Here is a 17,706-nt window from a genome sequence, read left to right as displayed (position 1 = left end):
CACAGACAAGACGTAGTCTCCCTTCAGTTCACTCCTCCATGTCATTGTGCTCTATATGAATTCCCCCTGCCTGCGGCACCTCAGTGGTGCCACATTCCTATCTATGTGGCTGCTGCACCTCCCTCTGAGCCATCAGCCACCCTTCCCTAATCCTCCTCATTTCCTTTCTCCCCTGCCCACTCTATCCAATATGGCCCTCATTCCAGTAGAGCTGCAATGCTGGTACAGTGTAGTCGGGCAGGACAGTGCAGTCATGCAGGTGTGTCGTGTGTGTCGTGTGTGTGTGTGTGTGTGTGTGTGTGTGTGTGTGTGTGTGTGTGTGTGCGTGCGTGGGTGTGTGCGTGTTTATCCTGTACTAGTTACCTCTCAAGGACATTTTATTTATTGTACAGCATATGATAGCAGCACTTATACAAAAGTAAGTATTTGTTTTTGCTGTTGCTGCAGGACATCGTCCAAAAGTTTGGCATTGTTTTCAGTCTTCTTTACATGCTTATTGAACACTCAACTTCTCAATTATATGTTGAGCTGTGACCTTCTTCCATTATTATATATAAGTATTTCACCAAGGATTTTCCATTACCGTAACTAACTACATTTGTTCATAAAACTGGAAGGACAAGGTAGCACAAAAAGAAGAAGAGTATGGTATTAGGTGATAATGCAACAGTTGTGGCCTTCTTGTAGTAGAGTGGTAGAACAGATGCTGTATGTCCATAATAACATGAAATTTCATTCCACAGAACATTAGAGGCTGGTGGAAACCACATCCTTAACCTATAAGATCTAACTAGACAAACTCTTCCAACAGTCAGAAAAATTCTTTACTGTTTCATTTTGTGACACAGGAGTGGTTAATGAAACAGATTACAATTCACTGTGTAGATGACAGAAAATGCTGCGGTCATCAGACAAGCTTTAATAACAGAAGATTATGTATCAGAACATAGTTTATGGCATGGAAACTCTCAGAAAATGTGAAACTACTGTAGATTCATCTATAGGTTTGCTCATTGACTGCTAAATCTTCCTTTCTGGGTATGCCATTTATCAAGCAACTTAGATCTGCTGTGTACCAGATTACAAGTAAATTTTATTAACAAGAAATGCCTAAAAGTTTTCTACGTTTTTACATTAAAAAACACTCTGCAAAATTCTTTTAGCAAATGTCTCCAACTAGTAACACAAGAAATCTGCATTTCTACATAGTGCTTGTCCTAACTAGTGATGGATTTGCATACCTTTGCTTCAGGTTCATCACCAGGTTTTTGTTCTTTCGTGGTTGGCACAGAGAAAGAGCGCTGTGTTTTGAAGAGTACTCGTGCAGTCTGTGTTGGGTCCCAATAGACAAGCAACAAGCAGGGAATAGACAGAGAAAGAGACAGTAAAAGTTATGCAAAACATTCAAGCAAAACCAGGCTGAAAAGTAGAATCGTTGTGATATTGCTCTCAGAGGGAAAAGGTTTGCTTGCCATCGTTGATTTCTGTAAAGAATACTATAGCAGGGTGAGTGCACATTAAATTTCTTTGACATGGTCAGACTGACACATGACACAGCAATAGCCTTCTATAAATAAAATTCTGAGTTATGTACTGAAAAAGAATTCTGCAGGAGAAGCTATATGTCAATATGTGTGAGTGTGTTTCATCTGTCAACCTCATTTAACCACTGATTGTCTTTTTTTCCAGTAATTTTTAAGTGTTTGCAAAGAGAGAAAATCATTTTACATTGCATAATTAATTATGAAAACTGTTTCGTAAAATTTGTTTCCTCGAATGAAAGCTAACACACTGAAAAGTCGAAGTATTGTCTAACAGTGGAAAGTCCAGCTTGGAATATCAACATTTATGGAAGGGATAGATTGCTACTTACCGTAAAGATGAGTGCAGTGAGTGGTAATCTATCTTTTCCATAATTGTTGAGAGTATTGTCAAAACTATTTTGATGACAGCAATTTTTTCATATTCTCAGGTTTCTGAACAGTGCAAAAAATGCCTCCGTACATTTGTATAATAAAAATACAAATTAAAAAGTGTATACTAAATTCCTAAATATTTCAATAATTATAGTAAAATTAGACACATTTTAACTGATATAGACACTGAAAATTGTTCTTTCCAGGCACTATTTCCAAATGGGTTAAGTCTGCTACAAATTACACACTGTCTTGTGATTATGAATTTGGATGTAAATGTAGTAACATCTGCCTCTTATGAAGCATTTGTTGCTTGAGAATTCAATCACATGTTTTGTTCAAACACTGTCTAAATGAAATACCCAGCATTTATTCCTATTTTTATGTGCCAAAATACAAAAAAAGTTTGAGCTTTGTATTTTAAGAATATGTTTGCGTGTTCTTCCAACTACTACAAGATTCACAAAGCCTTACTTTTTGTATTTGAGCAACACATTTTGTACTTTACATTGTTTAAAGAACCTCACATTACTCTGTTTATCATCTTTTAAGGTTTACGCATTGTGTGTTTACAAATAAAATATGTGTACTCAGAGGTGTGTTTAGTAACTCTTTAAATAAAAAAAATATCACACATTTGTTATTTTTCTTCTTTTTACTTCAAGTGATGAAACTGAGTGCGAAAGGAAATTATGCAATTAGTAACAGAATGAAAGTACAGCTTGATGTAATGCTGCCGAATTAAATACAAGTTCCCCTTCTCTTATTTCTTTTGTACTCTCCCTGCTTTCATTTAATATTTAACATTTGGGAGGGGATGAAATAGGAACCAGAATACTATTACAGTCAACAGTGAAAACAATATCACAAAGATTCCGAACACTCAGATTTATGACAGTGCAGACAGTTGTTACTGAAACCAATGAAGCCCCTTACTTTTGTAGCACCTGCTTCAGCAGTTGATTTTGGAGCAGGCACTGATGATGAACGCTGTGTGCGAAATAATGGTCTTGACGAAGCTGAACTTGAAGGTGGCTGGTGGCCCAGATCCAGACTGCGCCACCCTTTATCGTTATTAGAGTCCCCCCCACATGCAGCAGAATGAACCTACATGCATGGCAATGTCAATTCACTGAGTGCACCTTAAAAGGTTTTCCTTTCTCAAATTACTATAACAATTAAGCATGCTCACACAGGAGTAAATCCTTACGAAACACTGTCGAAAATGATTAATCTCATAACTGCTGCCAAATGATGTGATATAGTTTTAAATTGTGTCCATAATTAATTACAAAGCCATTTACACCTTTAACCATGACAAATAAAATAATAATACTCACCAAACAGGATGGAAAACTTAGTGGCAGAAAAGCAAACAGATAGAAGTTGAATTCTGAGACTTAAGAGCCAAGGGCTTTAATTCAGAAAAATAGGAAATAAAAATAAAGTGGCATAGGACATGAAGTGGCAGAAGGGAAGGGCCAGATGACAGGGAAACCATGTAATGGATGACTTACAATTTCAAAACAGAAAAAGAATATAAACCAAGCAATCCATGTAGTTAAATAATGAGATCAGAGGGATTACATATACATTTCAAAATTGTTTGTCATTTGAGTACAAAATATACAGATACATATGATAGTTAGATTGGGACTGAAAAAGTGAATTCACAAATTGGATGAGCAAAATTCCAATTGCTGCATTGCTTTTAATAAATACAATTACCATGGCATAACTGAAACTGATAATTAAGTGACTGAGACTGTGAAAGATGAAAAGCTGTGAAATTGAAAAGAAAATGAAAAGGAAGGAGAATATTCAAACAGTTAATAGTGAACAGAACGAGGTGCTAATATACCTTGGGTGGCAGAAGGAAAAAAGGAGAAAAAACAAATGAAACTGGAACAAAGTTTCATATTATAAACAAAAAGAAATATGCAACTGAATAAATTACTGTTAAATAAACAGTGATGCACAACAAAGATGAGAAACAGATGGAAAGAACCAGCCATGCACATGGAAAAATCTAAAAGAAAAGAGAATGTCCCTAAGAGAAGAATACACAGAAGAAGTTCATCAATGATAAGTATATGTGGTGTGGTGGCACATGAGGGTATCAGACAAGCTATTTTATTTTAGCATATGTTAAGCACAATAAAACACTTCCATAAAACCTAAAACATAATATAAAGAGTAGTTCAGTTGTTTATCATTAAACCATGAGCCACAAGTTCAAAAATGGTTCAAATGGCTCTGAGCACTATGGGACTTAACATCTGTGGTCATCAGTCCCCTAGAACTTAGAACTACTTAAACCTAACTAACCTAAGGACATCACACACATCCATGCCCGAGGCAGGATTCGAACCTGCGACCGTAGCAGTCACGCAGTTGAGCCACAAGTGGTATAAAGGTAGAACACTATTTGAAAGAGTACTGTCTACTTACCACTTGCTGGAACAATAGCTATTTAAGCAGAGCTGATAGACACACAAATTACAAACTTGGTCGAATTGTTGATATTATTAACTTTTGAAACTTCCTTTATATGAAGAAATGAAAAGAAACAGGAAGAGAAAAGTTAAGATGAAACGAAGGAAAATCATCCAAACTCCCAACAAGGGAAGGAATAAGACAACAATGGATTAACATCCAAGATGAAAATTCCAGACTATTAAAACCACAGACATGGTGGGAGCAAGAGGGGATGCACTTCCCTCATCTGGAATCCAGAGTATACCACAGATACGTTGCCTCTGAACCTTTACAGAACATTGACAAAATAGTTTCCCCAACTTTTCTCTGTCGATCCTTCCTATAACCTTTACTGAGCTGAAGAAAAGTGTATCACAAATCTGGCATGTGGATCCTGGCACTAGCTCACAGCACAAAATAACATGGCTGCAGTATACTTGCCATCCTCAGTCGCAACATAGGCATCCCGTACTCCTACTGCAGTAATGAATCATAGTGGTAGTTCACTATTTAAACACCTGTCACAGCAATACTCTATGTGTATTCATTTATGTACCCAAATACATTAGCCAAAATAAGAAAATGCCACTTTCTGTGCTAGAAAAGAGGAATATCAATTTAAAAGAGATGTTCTCTCCTGGAGTTGGGAGCTTCTCATACTTTATGGGGTTAGTTGGTACGACAGCACAATAGCATGTGTGAGACAAGTAATATCTTTGTTCAGTCCTTTACTGTTAAGTTATTTCCTACAACCAACTGGAGAGTTCTTTCAGGAGTTTTCCTATATTCATTTCATCTACTGCTGCCCTGAGTTGCACTTTACCAAAACAGTGCAAAAAATGTAGCAATCGAAATGATTGTACTTTAATTATGACAGTCATCATCAAACAAATAGAAGGCATGAAAATAATCTAATAAATCCACTAACATTGTCAGATGTAAGTATTGTAAACAGACGCAATGTTATTTCCCGTGCCTCCACTTTGAGGACTATTAATCAGTTTAGCTACTTTGGCTATTTTCATTAAAATTTCGATTTCCTACGTTTTTATTTCAGATTTTTCTACATATAAAACAGTTGCTATATCAGTTATTTGTTTATTTTTCCACTATGTGACAGTTCACACCATTGTCTTCATCACCAATCATTGAAACGTGCAGTGGCAAAATAAATAAGTGACTGACACAGGAACTGTTGTATTTGTATTTATCAACAGTCACATCCTTCATAATGCCATCTCTTATGGATGAAATGTTTATCAAACTTTTCTTTTTCAGTGTCACTCTAACATTATTGAATATGAATAAAAATACCTTTTGTGAATATTTGCTAGCTATATTTCGTAACTTGTTGGACTTGCTGGATTTAGTCATATGAAGATGTAATTACAGAATGTTAAATAAAAAACAGTAGCATCAACACTCATATCAATAATATAAGATATACTTTGCATGTACTAATGAAATATGATTACAATTTAGGTATCAAAATAATCTGGCTTCAAAATTGCATAATATACACTCAACTGACTGAAATACAAAAGATTTGTGCTTATGTTGTATTTAGTTCTTGGGGAAAGTCATATCCTCAAACTCATCAAATCAGTTATATAAAAAATACAGTTTTAGAATCTTGGCCTGTATTATGTAAATTTCAACACACACCAATGACTAAAAGAAGCTGCAGGATTTTTGATTAAGACATGAGCTATACAATTAGAAAACACAACTATGCAACTAAAACAAATATTAAAGAAAAACTCGAAATGAGAAAGTAAGGGAGCCAATGGAATGAATCATAAAAAGTGAAATTATCATCGGTACAGAGAGGATGCAAGATGCTTAAAAAAAGGCAAAAACTTGAGACCACTGATGAGAATGGACATTTACAGGGGAAAGACACTAGTGACAATGTAGATAGGCTGGTCAATGACAGCCAGTTTTCTGAGTTGGACAGTATTGGTGCTCAGCAAGGAAACCTAACTGATGGAACTGATAAAACAAATAATCAGATTTTTGTTGCTGTTTCATACCATTCTGAACTACAAGGTGTTGTGTGTTGTCAGTGTAGGTAGTTTATAGACATTCATTGACAAAAAGTAAGACATAAACTTGCATGCCGGTTTGCAGAAAACGTGTATGCACTGCCCTTGGCTATGCAGGTACGTTTCATGCAGAGAGAGAGAGAGAGAGAGAGAGACGGGGGGGGGGGGGGGGGGGGGGGGGGGGGGGGCTAGTTCGTATTGGAATAAATGTGTAGAAATGCATGTTACTGCTTTTACAGTATCTGTCAAGAAGATGGACTATGTTCAACGGTGAGCAGATAGTTACTTTTAGGGGCGTGAGAATAGGTATTTGAGTGCGTGGCTTACGCATCTCAACCCTCTTGCCTCACAAGCTGATTAACACTCTGGTCCATGGAGGTATTGTGTACTGAGGTGATTTTTATTTATTTACATATTTATCTGCAGCAGAATTATTAAGCCAGGGCTCAATCAAGATCATTTCAAAGGCCAGATAGCACACAGGTTTGCATGGATAGTTGTAGGGACAACAGGAGTTACAAGGTGTGTGGGACTCATTTAACAAGAGATCTGGCATCATAATAAATCCATCTAGCATTAAGTCCAATGCTGTAAGGGAGGGAAACATAGTGGGGTAAGTGTTGCTATTGATGAAGTGAAGATGTTATGGTTTGTTGGCTTTTTTTCCAATTAAATTAAGGGGGTGATTATCGAGCATTGTTACGTCCAACTTGTCTCTTCTGATCTTTGGAGTGATTTTTTCTTCCACCTGGAAATAGTGCGCACCGTCCTTTCACCTGAAGCAGAAATAGTTCAAATGTTGAATAATTAGTGATTCAGTAATTGAACCTGTGTGTCCATCTGTCTGCAAATGTTTCTATTTTGGCTCTAGGAAATAGGTACTCATAGATTACAGCCTGAGAAATTTACTGCTTTTGCCAAGGAATTAATACAGTAATTTCAGCATAAGGCAGTAGCTGGCAATGAGATATGTATAAAAATGTATGCACAGTCCATCCATCTTGAATTGGCTCTGCTAGATTAGAGGGGCAAAATTGGCATTCTGAGATAAATGAAATAAGTGGATTGGTCATGGTCCAAAAGTATAGGATGGGTCTGATTCAAAAGAAAAAAATGTTATTGAAGGAAATGAAGAGCATTTACTTCATTACACGAGTAGGTTCAATCAACATATTTCATTGACTTTGCAACAATCTTGCATTGTTGACTTTGCGGATATTTTCATATCTAGAAAATTTCTGTTATTCTCTTTTTCATGTTATTTCCATTTTTAAATCTTTACAAGGAATGAAATAGTGTTTAAATATCGTCAACATTTCACGGCCCTGTTAGCAACTGTGTAAATATTAATTTTAATTCTAATAATTAACAGCCTCAGTTGCACTGTTTGCCTACAATTTACCTAGGTTTCAGTTGGGATAACCCAACCTTCTTCAGAATAACAGTAACTACCATCTTTCCATAGTGGACATTGTCAAGCTTAAACTAAAAATCCATAAATTATTGTCAGACTATAAAACTTATCTGGAACTGCCTCGGCCCCACTTCACGACCACGATGCGGCAAGAGGCCCGCCTAGGCGGACACAATACGTTGCGCCTGCACATAAACTGTAGTTACTTGTTCGGAAAAGATGTGAACTTAACTCCTGACCTTGAATTTACTAGTAGTAAGTGAAATAAAAGGTATAGCTGAGGAAAAGGTCATATATGTTAACCTGTGCAGAACGAAATTAGATCGACTGTCTTAACATTTATAAAGAATTCATTGGTCACGATATGAGGAAGACATGGGCTTACAAGGTATGACCTATCTAGGAAACTTTTTGTGCTTAAGCACGAAGTTTAATCACCTAAGAGGAACTTCGATCTAGAAGTTTTTAAGACATAATTGTTAAGCACTTGCTTAGCTATGGTTAAAATGCGTGAACATCTTATTGACTTAGCACACAAATGGTCATGATTGAACTTCCGTATTGCCGGATGTTACAGATTAGATATAGACTTGTTCCTAAGTTCAATCATGACCATTTTTGTGCTAAGTCAATAAGATGTTCATGCGTTGTAACCATAGCTAAGCAAGTGCTTAACAATTATGTCTTAAAAACTTCTAGACCTAGTCATAATAATGACGATTAATGAAATAGTGTAGTGTTCAAACTGAACAGTTCTGAGAAATCACTATTCCATATTTTTTCCCTTTTTTACATTTTGTTTGTTTACTTATAGAATTTGTACATGCAAATTAATCTTACAAAAAACCCTTTTTAGGTGACTTTTGCAGGAAAATATCTTCTGTAATATTAACCAAATTTTTGACGCAAGATTAGCTTTCTGTATTGCAATACTTCTGTTTTCAGGATTACATAATTTTTCTGCTTTCTGAGCTGTCAATTTTTGTGATTCCTTGAAATATGATACATTCTCTGCATGAGTGCTATGTAAAATGATCACTGCTTACATTTTGATTGATAATACAGTTATACAACTAAAAAAAAAAAAATAAAGAAAAAAAATACAGGCTTCTTGTTAGCCTTCAATAGTAAAAATATCACTCATTGATATAAGTAGAACAGTTGAGGGAATAAATACATACGGTATCCAAAAATCACCAAATGATGTAATAAGTGAGCATCAGTAACAAAATGAAGGAGACCAAAAATACATAATCGTGTGGTGTGGTTGATGGTGACAGTAACATCTATGCAGATGCTATGTAAACATGTCAGCATTTTTATCAGCACATGCAGCCAATTTAATATGAAAGGACTTAAACGAGTGGATATGCTAGGAATGCCTGGGTAGAATTACACCAGGAATGGTAATAGACGATTTTTTTATATATATATATATATATATATATATATATATATATATATATATATATAAAAAAATAGAGGGAAACATTCCACGTGGGAAAAATATATCTAAAAAGAAAGATGATGAAACTTACCAAACAAAAGCACTGGCAGGTCGATAGACACACAAACAAACACAAACATACACACAAAATTCTAGCTTTCGCAACCAATGGTTGCCTCGTCAGGAAAGAGGGAAGGAGAAGGAAAGACAAAAGGATATGGGTTTTAAGGGAGAGGGTAAGGAGTCATTCCAATCCCGGGAGCGGAAAGACTTACCTTAGGGGGAAAAAAGGACAGGTATACACTCGCACAAACACACATATCCATCCACACATACACAGACACAAGCAGACATTTGTAAAGGCAAAGAGTTTGGGCAGAGATGTCAGTCGGGGCGGATGTACAGAGGCAAAGATGAAGTTGAAAAACAGGTGAGGTATGAGCGGCGGCAAATTGAAATTAGAAATTAGCGGAGATTGAGGCCTGGCGGATAGCGAGAAGAAAGGATATGCTGAAGGGCAAGTTCCCATCTCCGGAGTTCTGACAGGTTGGTGTTAGTGGGAAGTATCCAGATACCCCGGACAGTGTAACACTGTGCCAAGATGTGCTGGCCGTGCACCAAGGCATGTTTAGCCACAGGGTGGTCCTCATTACCAACAACCACTGTCTGCCTGTGTCCATTCATGCGAATGGACAGTTTGTTGCTGGTTATTCCCACATAGAATGCTTCACAGTGTAGATAGGGCAGTTGGTAAATCACGTGGGTGCTTTCACACGTGGCTCTGCCTTGATCGTGTACACCTTCCGGGTTACAGGACTGGAATAGGTGGTGGTGGGAGGGTGCATGGGACAGGTTTTACACCGGGGGCGGTTACAGGGGTAGGAGCCAGAGGGTAGGGAAGGTGGTTTGGGGATTTCATAGGGATGAACTAAGAGGTTGCGAAGGTTAGGTGGACGGCGGAAAGACACTCTTGGTGGAGTGGGGAGGATTTCATGAAGGATGGATCTCATTTCAGGGCAGGATTTGAGGAAGTCGTATCCCTGCTGGAGAGCCACATTCAGAATCTGATCCAGTCCCGGAAAGTATCCTGTCACAAGTGGGGCACTTTTGGGGTTCTTCTGTGGAAGGTTCCGGGTTTGAGGAGATGAGGATGTGGCTCTGGTTATTTGCTTCTGTACCAGGTTGGGAGGGTAGTTACGGGATGCAAAAGCTGTTTTCAGGTTGTTGGTGTAATGGTTCAAGGATTCCGGACTGGAGCAGATTCGTTTGCCACGAAGACCTAGGCTGTAGGGAAGGGACCGTTTGATGTGGAATGGGTGGCAGCTGTCATAATGGAGGTACTGTTGCTTGTTGGTGGGTTTAATGTGGACGGACGTGTGAAGCTGGCCATTGGACAGGTGGAGGTCAACGTCAAGGAAAGTGGCATGGGATTTGGAGTAGGACCAGGTGAATCTGATGGAACCAAAGGAGTTAAGGTTGGAGAGGAAATTCTGGAGTTCTTCTTCACTGTGAGTCCAGATCACGAAAATGTCATCAATAAATCTGTACCAAACTTCGGGTTGGCAGGCCTGGGTAACCAGGAAGGCTTCCTCTAAGCGACCCATGAATAGGTTGGCATACGAGGGGGCCATCCTGGTACCCATGGCTGTTCCCTTTAATTGTTGGTATGTCTGGCCTTCAAAAGTGAAGAAGTTGTGGGTCAGGATGAAGCTGGCTAAGGTAATGAGGAAAGAGGTTTTAGGTAGGGCGGCAGGTGATCGGCGTGAAAGGAAGTGCTCCATCGCAGCGAGGCCCTGGACATGCGGAATATTTGTGTATAAGGAAGTGGCATCAATGGTTACAAGGATGGTTTCCGGGGGTAACAGACTGGGTAGGGATTCCAGGCGTTTGAGAAAGTGGTTGGTGTCTTTGATGAAGGATGGGAGACTGCATGTAATGGGTTGAAGGTGTTGATCTACGTAGGCAGAGATGCGTTCGGTGGGGGCTTGGTAACCAGCTACAATGGGACGGCCGGGATGATTGGGTTTGTGAATTTTGGGATGAAGGTAGAAGGTAGGGGTGCGGGGTGTTGGTGGGGTCAGGAGGTTGATGGAGTCGGGTGAAAGGTTTTGTAGGGGGCCTAAGGTTCTGAGGATTCCTTGAAGCTCCGCCTGGACATCAGGAATGGGATTGCCTTGGCAAACTTTGTAAGTAGTGTTGTCTGAAAGCTGACGCAGTCCCTCAGCCACATACTCCCGACGATCAAGTACCACAGTTGTGGAACCCTTGTCCGCCGGAAGAATGACGATGGATCGGTCAGCCTTCAGATCACGGATAGCCTGGGCTTCAGCAGTGGTGATGTTGGGAGTAGGATTAAGGTTTTTTAAGAAGGATTGAGAGGCAAGGCTGGAAGTCAGAAATTCCTGGAAGGTTAGGAGAGGGTGATTTTGAGGAAGAGGAGGTGGGTCCCGCTGTGACGGAGGACGGAACTGTTCCAGGCATGGTTCAATTTGGATAGTGTCTTGGGGAGTTGGATCATTAGGAGTAGGATTAGGATCATTTTTCTTCATGGCAAAGTGATATTTCCAGCAGAGAGTACGGGTGTAGGACAGTAAATTTTTGACGAGGGCTGTTTGGTTAAATCTGGGAGTGGGGCTGAAGGTGAGGCCTTTGGATAGGACAGAGGTTTCGGATTGGGAGAGAGGTTTGGAGGAAAGGTTAACTACTGAATTGGGGTGTTGTGGTTCCAGATTGCGTTGATTGGAATTTTGAGGTTTTGGAGGGAGTGGAGCTGGAAGTGGGAGATTGAGTAGATGGGAGAGACTGGGTTTGTGTGCAATGAGAGGAGGTTGAGGTTTGCTGGAAAGGTTGTGAAGGGTGAGTGAGTTGCCTATCCGGAGGTGGGAAACCAGGAGATTGGATAGTTTTTTAAGGTGGAGGGTGGCATGCTGTTCTAATTTGCGGTTGGCCTGTAGGAGGATGCTCAGAACAACAGGTGTGGATGTGGGAGAGGAAAGATTGAGGATTTTTATAAAGGATAGGAGTTGATGGGCGTGTTGATTGGCTGAGTGGATGTGTAGGTGAAGGATTAGGTGGGTGAGGGCAATGGATTGTTTGGTTTGGAACTGGTATAGGGACTGATGGAAAGAAGGGTTGCAGCCAGAGATGGGAACTTTAAGTGTGAGGCCTTTGGGGGTGATGCCAAATGTCAGACAAGCCTGAGAAAATAAAATATGGGAGTGTAATCTGGCTAGGGCGAAGGCATGTTTGCGGAGGGAATGTAAATAAAACTTAATGGGGTCGTTGTGAAGGTGTTGTGAGGGTGACATGGTACTAGAAGGTGGAAAGTGGAACACGAGGCTGAAATGAAAATGAAAATAAATATGAAAAAATATATGGGGAGAGATAAAGGTAAAATTAGAAAGCAAATGGAGATCTGGTGTGAAAAAAGGCGAAAAAGGGTTGGTTAGGGCTGGGCTATGTTGATCCTGTGGTGAACTAGTGTAGGTAGATAATGATGTGCATAAAGGTTAGGTGGTTGTGTTGCCGCCAAAACACGTTAAAGGGTGGAGAAATTCGGGAAAATTTCGAAAAAACTACGTGAGGATGTATTAAAAGGAGTGGTTTGGTGGTGGCAGATTATGGAAATGAAGCTAACAATTGTTTGATGAAGAAATAATGACGTTAAAACCTGTGGGAAGCGGCTAAAAATGATCGGTGATGTGAGAAAAACGGAAATGGAAATAAAGCAAAAGTTATTAAAACTGCCGAAAGGGTTGTTTAATAGCTAAAAGGAACTGTTTGTGGACTGGAAACGGTGGATTTTATAGCAGCAAAGCGGAAAAAAAAAAATTTTGGTTATGGTATTATTACGTATTATTGAGTGTATATCGACGGGATAAAATTGTATACTGGATTACGGTAAAAAAGGAGAAGGTGAATAGAAAGTGAAACTGCTGGCAAAAACAGAAGGAGGAAATAAGACGACAGAAAAGACTTCGAAATGTAACAGTGACAATAACAATAACGATAACAATAACAAACGTGATTGTTTTTATTTTTATTTGTTTTATTTTTATTTACATTCCCTCCGCAAACATGCCTTCGCCCTAGCCAGATTACACTCCCATATTTTATTTTCTCAGGCTTGTCTGACATTTGGCATCACCCCCAAAGGCCTCACACTTAAAGTTCCCATCTCTGGCTGCAACCCTTCTTTCCATCAGTCCCTATACCAGTTCCAAACCAAACAATCCATTGCCCTCACCCACCTAATCCTTCACCTACACATCCACTCAGCCAATCAACACGCCCATCAACTCCTATCCTTTATAAAAATCCTCAATCTTTCCTCTCCCACATCCACACCTGTTGTTCAGAGCATCCTCCTACAGGCCAACCGCAAATTAGAACAGCATGCCACCCTCCACCTTAAAAAACTATCCAATCTCCTGGTTTCCCACCTCCGGATAGGCAACTCACTCACCCTTCACAACCTTTCCAGCAAACCTCAACCTCCTCTCATTGCACACAAACCCAGTCTCTCCCATCTACTCAATCTCCCACTTCCAGCTCCACTCCCTCCAAAACCTCAAAATTCCAATCAACGCAATCTGGAACCACAACACCCCAATTCAGTAGTTAACCTTTCCTCCAAACCTCTCTCCCAATCCGAAACCTCTGTCCTATCCAAAGGCCTCACCTTCAGCCCCACTCCCAGATTTAACCAAACAGCCCTCGTCAAAGATTTACTGTCCTACACCCGTACTCTCTGCTGGAAATATCACTTTGCCACGAAGAAAAATGATCCTAATCCTACTCCTAATGATCCAACTCCCCAAGACACTATCCAAATTGAACCATGCCTGGAACAGTTCCGTCCTCCGTCACAGCGGGACCCACCTCCTCTTCCTCAAAATCACCCTCTCCTAACCTTCCAGGAATTTCTGACTTCCAGCCTTGCCTCTCAATCCTTCTTAAAAAACCTTAATCCTACTCCCAACATCACCACTGCTGAAGCCCAGGCTATCCGTGATCTGAAGGCTGACCGATCCATCGTCATTCTTCCGGCGGACAAGGGTTCCACAACTGTGGTACTTGATCGTCGGGAGTATGTGGCTGAGGGACTGCGTCAGCTTTCAGACAACACTACTTACAAAGTTTGCCAAGGCAATCCCATTCCTGATGTCCAGGCGGAGCTTCAAGGAATCCTCAGAACCTTAGGCCCCCTACAAAACCTTTCACCCGACTCCATCAACCTCCTGACCCCACCAACACCCCGCACCCCTACCTTCTACCTTCATCCCAAAATTCACAAACCCAATCATCCCGGCCGTCCCATTGTAGCTGGTTACCAAGCCCCCACCGAACGCATCTCTGCCTACGTAGATCAACACCTTCAACCCATTACATGCAGTCTCCCATCCTTCATCAAAGACACCAACCACTTTCTCAAACGCCTGGAATCCCTACCCAGTCTGTTACCCCCGGAAACCATCCTTGTAACCATTGATGCCACTTCCTTATACACAAATATTCCGCATGTCCAGGGCCTCGCTGCGATGGAGCACTTCCTTTCATGCCGATCACCTGCCGCCCTACCTAAAACCTCTTTCCTCATTACCTTAGCCAGCTTCATCCTGACCCACAACTTCTTCACTTTTGAAGGCCAGACATACCAACAATTAAAGGGAACAGCCATGGGTACCAGGATGGCCCCCTCGTATGCCAACCTATTCATGGGTCGCTTAGAGGAAGCCTTCCTGGTTACCCAGGCCTGCCAACCCGAAGTTTGGTACAGATTTATTGATGACATTTTCGTGATCTGGACTCACAGTGAAGAAGAACTCCAGAATTTCCTCTCCAACCTTAACTCCTTTGGTTCCATCAGATTCACCTGGTCCTACTCCAAATCCCATGCCACTTTCCTTGACGTTGACCTCCACCTGTCCAATGGCCAGCTTCACACGTCCGTCCACATTAAACCCACCAACAAGCAACAGTACCTCCATTATGACAGCTGCCACCCATTCCACATCAAACGGTCCCTTCCCTACAGCCTAGGTCTTCGTGGCAAACGAATCTGCTCCAGTCCGGAATCCTTGAACCATTACACCAACAACCTGAAAACAGCTTTTGCATCCCGTAACTACCCTCCCAACCTGGTACAGAAGCAAATAACCAGAGCCACATCCTCATCTCCTCAAACCCGGAACCTTCCACAGAAGAACCCCAAAAGTGCCCCACTTGTGACAGGATACTTTCCGGGACTGGATCAGATTCTGAATGTGGCTCTCCAGCAGGGATACGACTTCCTCAAATCCTGCCCTGAAATGAGATCCATCCTTCATGAAATCCTCCCCACTCCACCAAGAGTGTCTTTCCGCCGTCCACCTAACCTTCGCAACCTCTTAGTTCATCCCTATGAAATCCCCAAACCACCTTCCCTACCCTCTGGCTCCTACCCCTGTAACCGCCCCCGGTGTAAAACCTGTCCCATGCACCCTCCCACCACCACCTATTCCAGTCCTGTAACCCGGAAGGTGTACACGATCAAAGGCAGAGCCACGTGTGAAAGCACCCACGTGATTTACCAACTGACCTGCCTACACTGTGAAGCGTTCTATGTGGGAATGACCAGCAACAAACTGTCCATTCGCATGAATGGCCACAGGCAGACAGTGTTTGTTGGTAATGAGGATCACCCTGTGGCTAAACATGCCTTGGTGCACGGCCAGCACATCTTGGCACAGTGTTACACTGTCCGGGTTATCTGGATACTTCCCACTAACACCAACCTGTCAGAACTCCGGAGATGGGAACTTGCCCTTCAGCATATCCTTTCTTCTCGCTATCCGCCAGGCCTCAATCTCCGCTAATTTCTAATTTCAATTTGCCGCCGCTCATACCTCACCTGTCTTTCAACTTCATCTTTGCCTCTGTACATCCGCCCCGACTGACATCTCTGCCCAAACTCTTTTCCTTTACAAATGTCTGCTTGTGTCTGTGTATGTGTGGATGGATATGTGTGTTTGTGCGAGTGTATACCTGTCCTTTTTTCCCCCTAAGGTAAGTCTTTCCGCTCCCGGGATTGGAATGACTCCTTACCCTCTCCCTTAAAACCCATATCCTTTTGTCTTTCCTTCTCCTTCCCTCTTTCCTGACGAGGCAACCATTGGTTGCGAAAGCTAGAATTTTGTGTGTATGTTTGTGTGTCTATCGACCTGCCAGCGCTTTTGTTTGGTAAGTTTCATCATCTTTCTTTTTAGATATATATATATATATATATATATATATATATATATATATATATATATAAAAATTGCAGTCTGGCACTGTGTAAATAAGACCCAGATCACCAAGCACACATTACACTGTAATTTCATTTGGATAATGCACTAGGCCTGCCAGTTGTTGCACAAATATTATGCTAACACACAAGCTAAAACAGAGTTTTTGTCCACTCTGTCATTGGATAGAAACCATGCTGACAAAATGTATGCTTCTTGTGCTTATGGAACATGTACCTGTGTTGTAACAATGAGTATATTCTTCTCACATATCTTCTTCAGCTCTCCTCAAACTTCCCCACCAGTACTAAATTGGTAACCCCTTTATGTTTCATAACATGTCCTGTCAACCAACCTTGCTATCAGTCAAATTGTGCAATGAATTTTTTTTCTCCCCAATCCTATTCAGTACCTCCTTATAGGTTACATGAGCTACCCATCTAGTCTTCAGCATTTTTCTGCAGCACTACGTTTCAGAAACTTCTATTCTCTTCTTATCTGACCTGTTTATTGTCCACATTACAGTTCCCTACAATGCTACACTCGAAATACCATAAAAAACTTCCTAACACTTAAATCTACATTCAGTATTAAGAAATTTCTCTTCTTCAGAAATGCTTTTCTTTCCATTGCCAGTCTACATTTTATATCCTCTCTACTTCAGCCATTATCAGTTATTTTACTGCCCAACTAGCAAGACTCCTTTACTGCTTTTAGTGTTTCGCTTCATAAGTTAATTATCTCAGCACTGCCTTTTTTAATTTCACTACATTCCATTTCATTTGTTGTTCATCCTGTATCCCCCCTTTCAAGACACTGTCAATTCCATTCAACTGCTCTTTCAAAGCCTTTAGTGCCTGAGACAGAATTATAATGTGATTGTCAAACCTCTAAGTTTTTATTTCTTCTCCCATAATGTTAATTCCTTAACCAGATTTTTCTTTGGTTTTCTGCACTGATTGCTCGATGTACAGATTGAATAATATCAGGGAAAAGCTACAACCCTGCCTCGCTCCCTTCTCAATCTTTGCTTCCCTTTAATGCCCCTGGATACTTACAAGTGCTGTATTGTTTCTGTACAAGTTGTACATGGCCTTCTGTTCCCTGCATTTTCCCCTGCTATCTTCAGAATTTCAAA

General features: G+C 40.7%; 1 protein-coding gene across 3 annotated transcripts in view; it reads right to left on the bottom strand.

Moving 5' to 3' along the window:
* Window positions 1-17,706, bottom strand: part of LOC124795984 (neurofibromin) — a 489,110-nt gene that overhangs the window by 61,500 nt on the left and 409,904 nt on the right. For 2 of the 3 annotated variants that reach the window (XM_047260068.1, XM_047260076.1), the window contains one exon: window positions 2,853-3,023. The exons of the other annotated variant lie outside the window; for it this stretch is intronic. In XM_047260068.1, the coding sequence (XP_047116024.1) occupies window positions 2,853-3,023 (171 nt within the window). The remainder of the gene's footprint in view (window positions 1-2,852; window positions 3,024-17,706) is intronic. 3 annotated transcript variants of the gene reach the window in all.

This window comes from Schistocerca piceifrons, chromosome 1 (genome assembly GCF_021461385.2).
Source record: "Schistocerca piceifrons isolate TAMUIC-IGC-003096 chromosome 1, iqSchPice1.1, whole genome shotgun sequence".
Taxonomy (NCBI): Eukaryota; Metazoa; Arthropoda; class Insecta; order Orthoptera; family Acrididae; genus Schistocerca; species Schistocerca piceifrons.
This window is presented reverse-complemented; position numbering and strand designations above follow the sequence as displayed.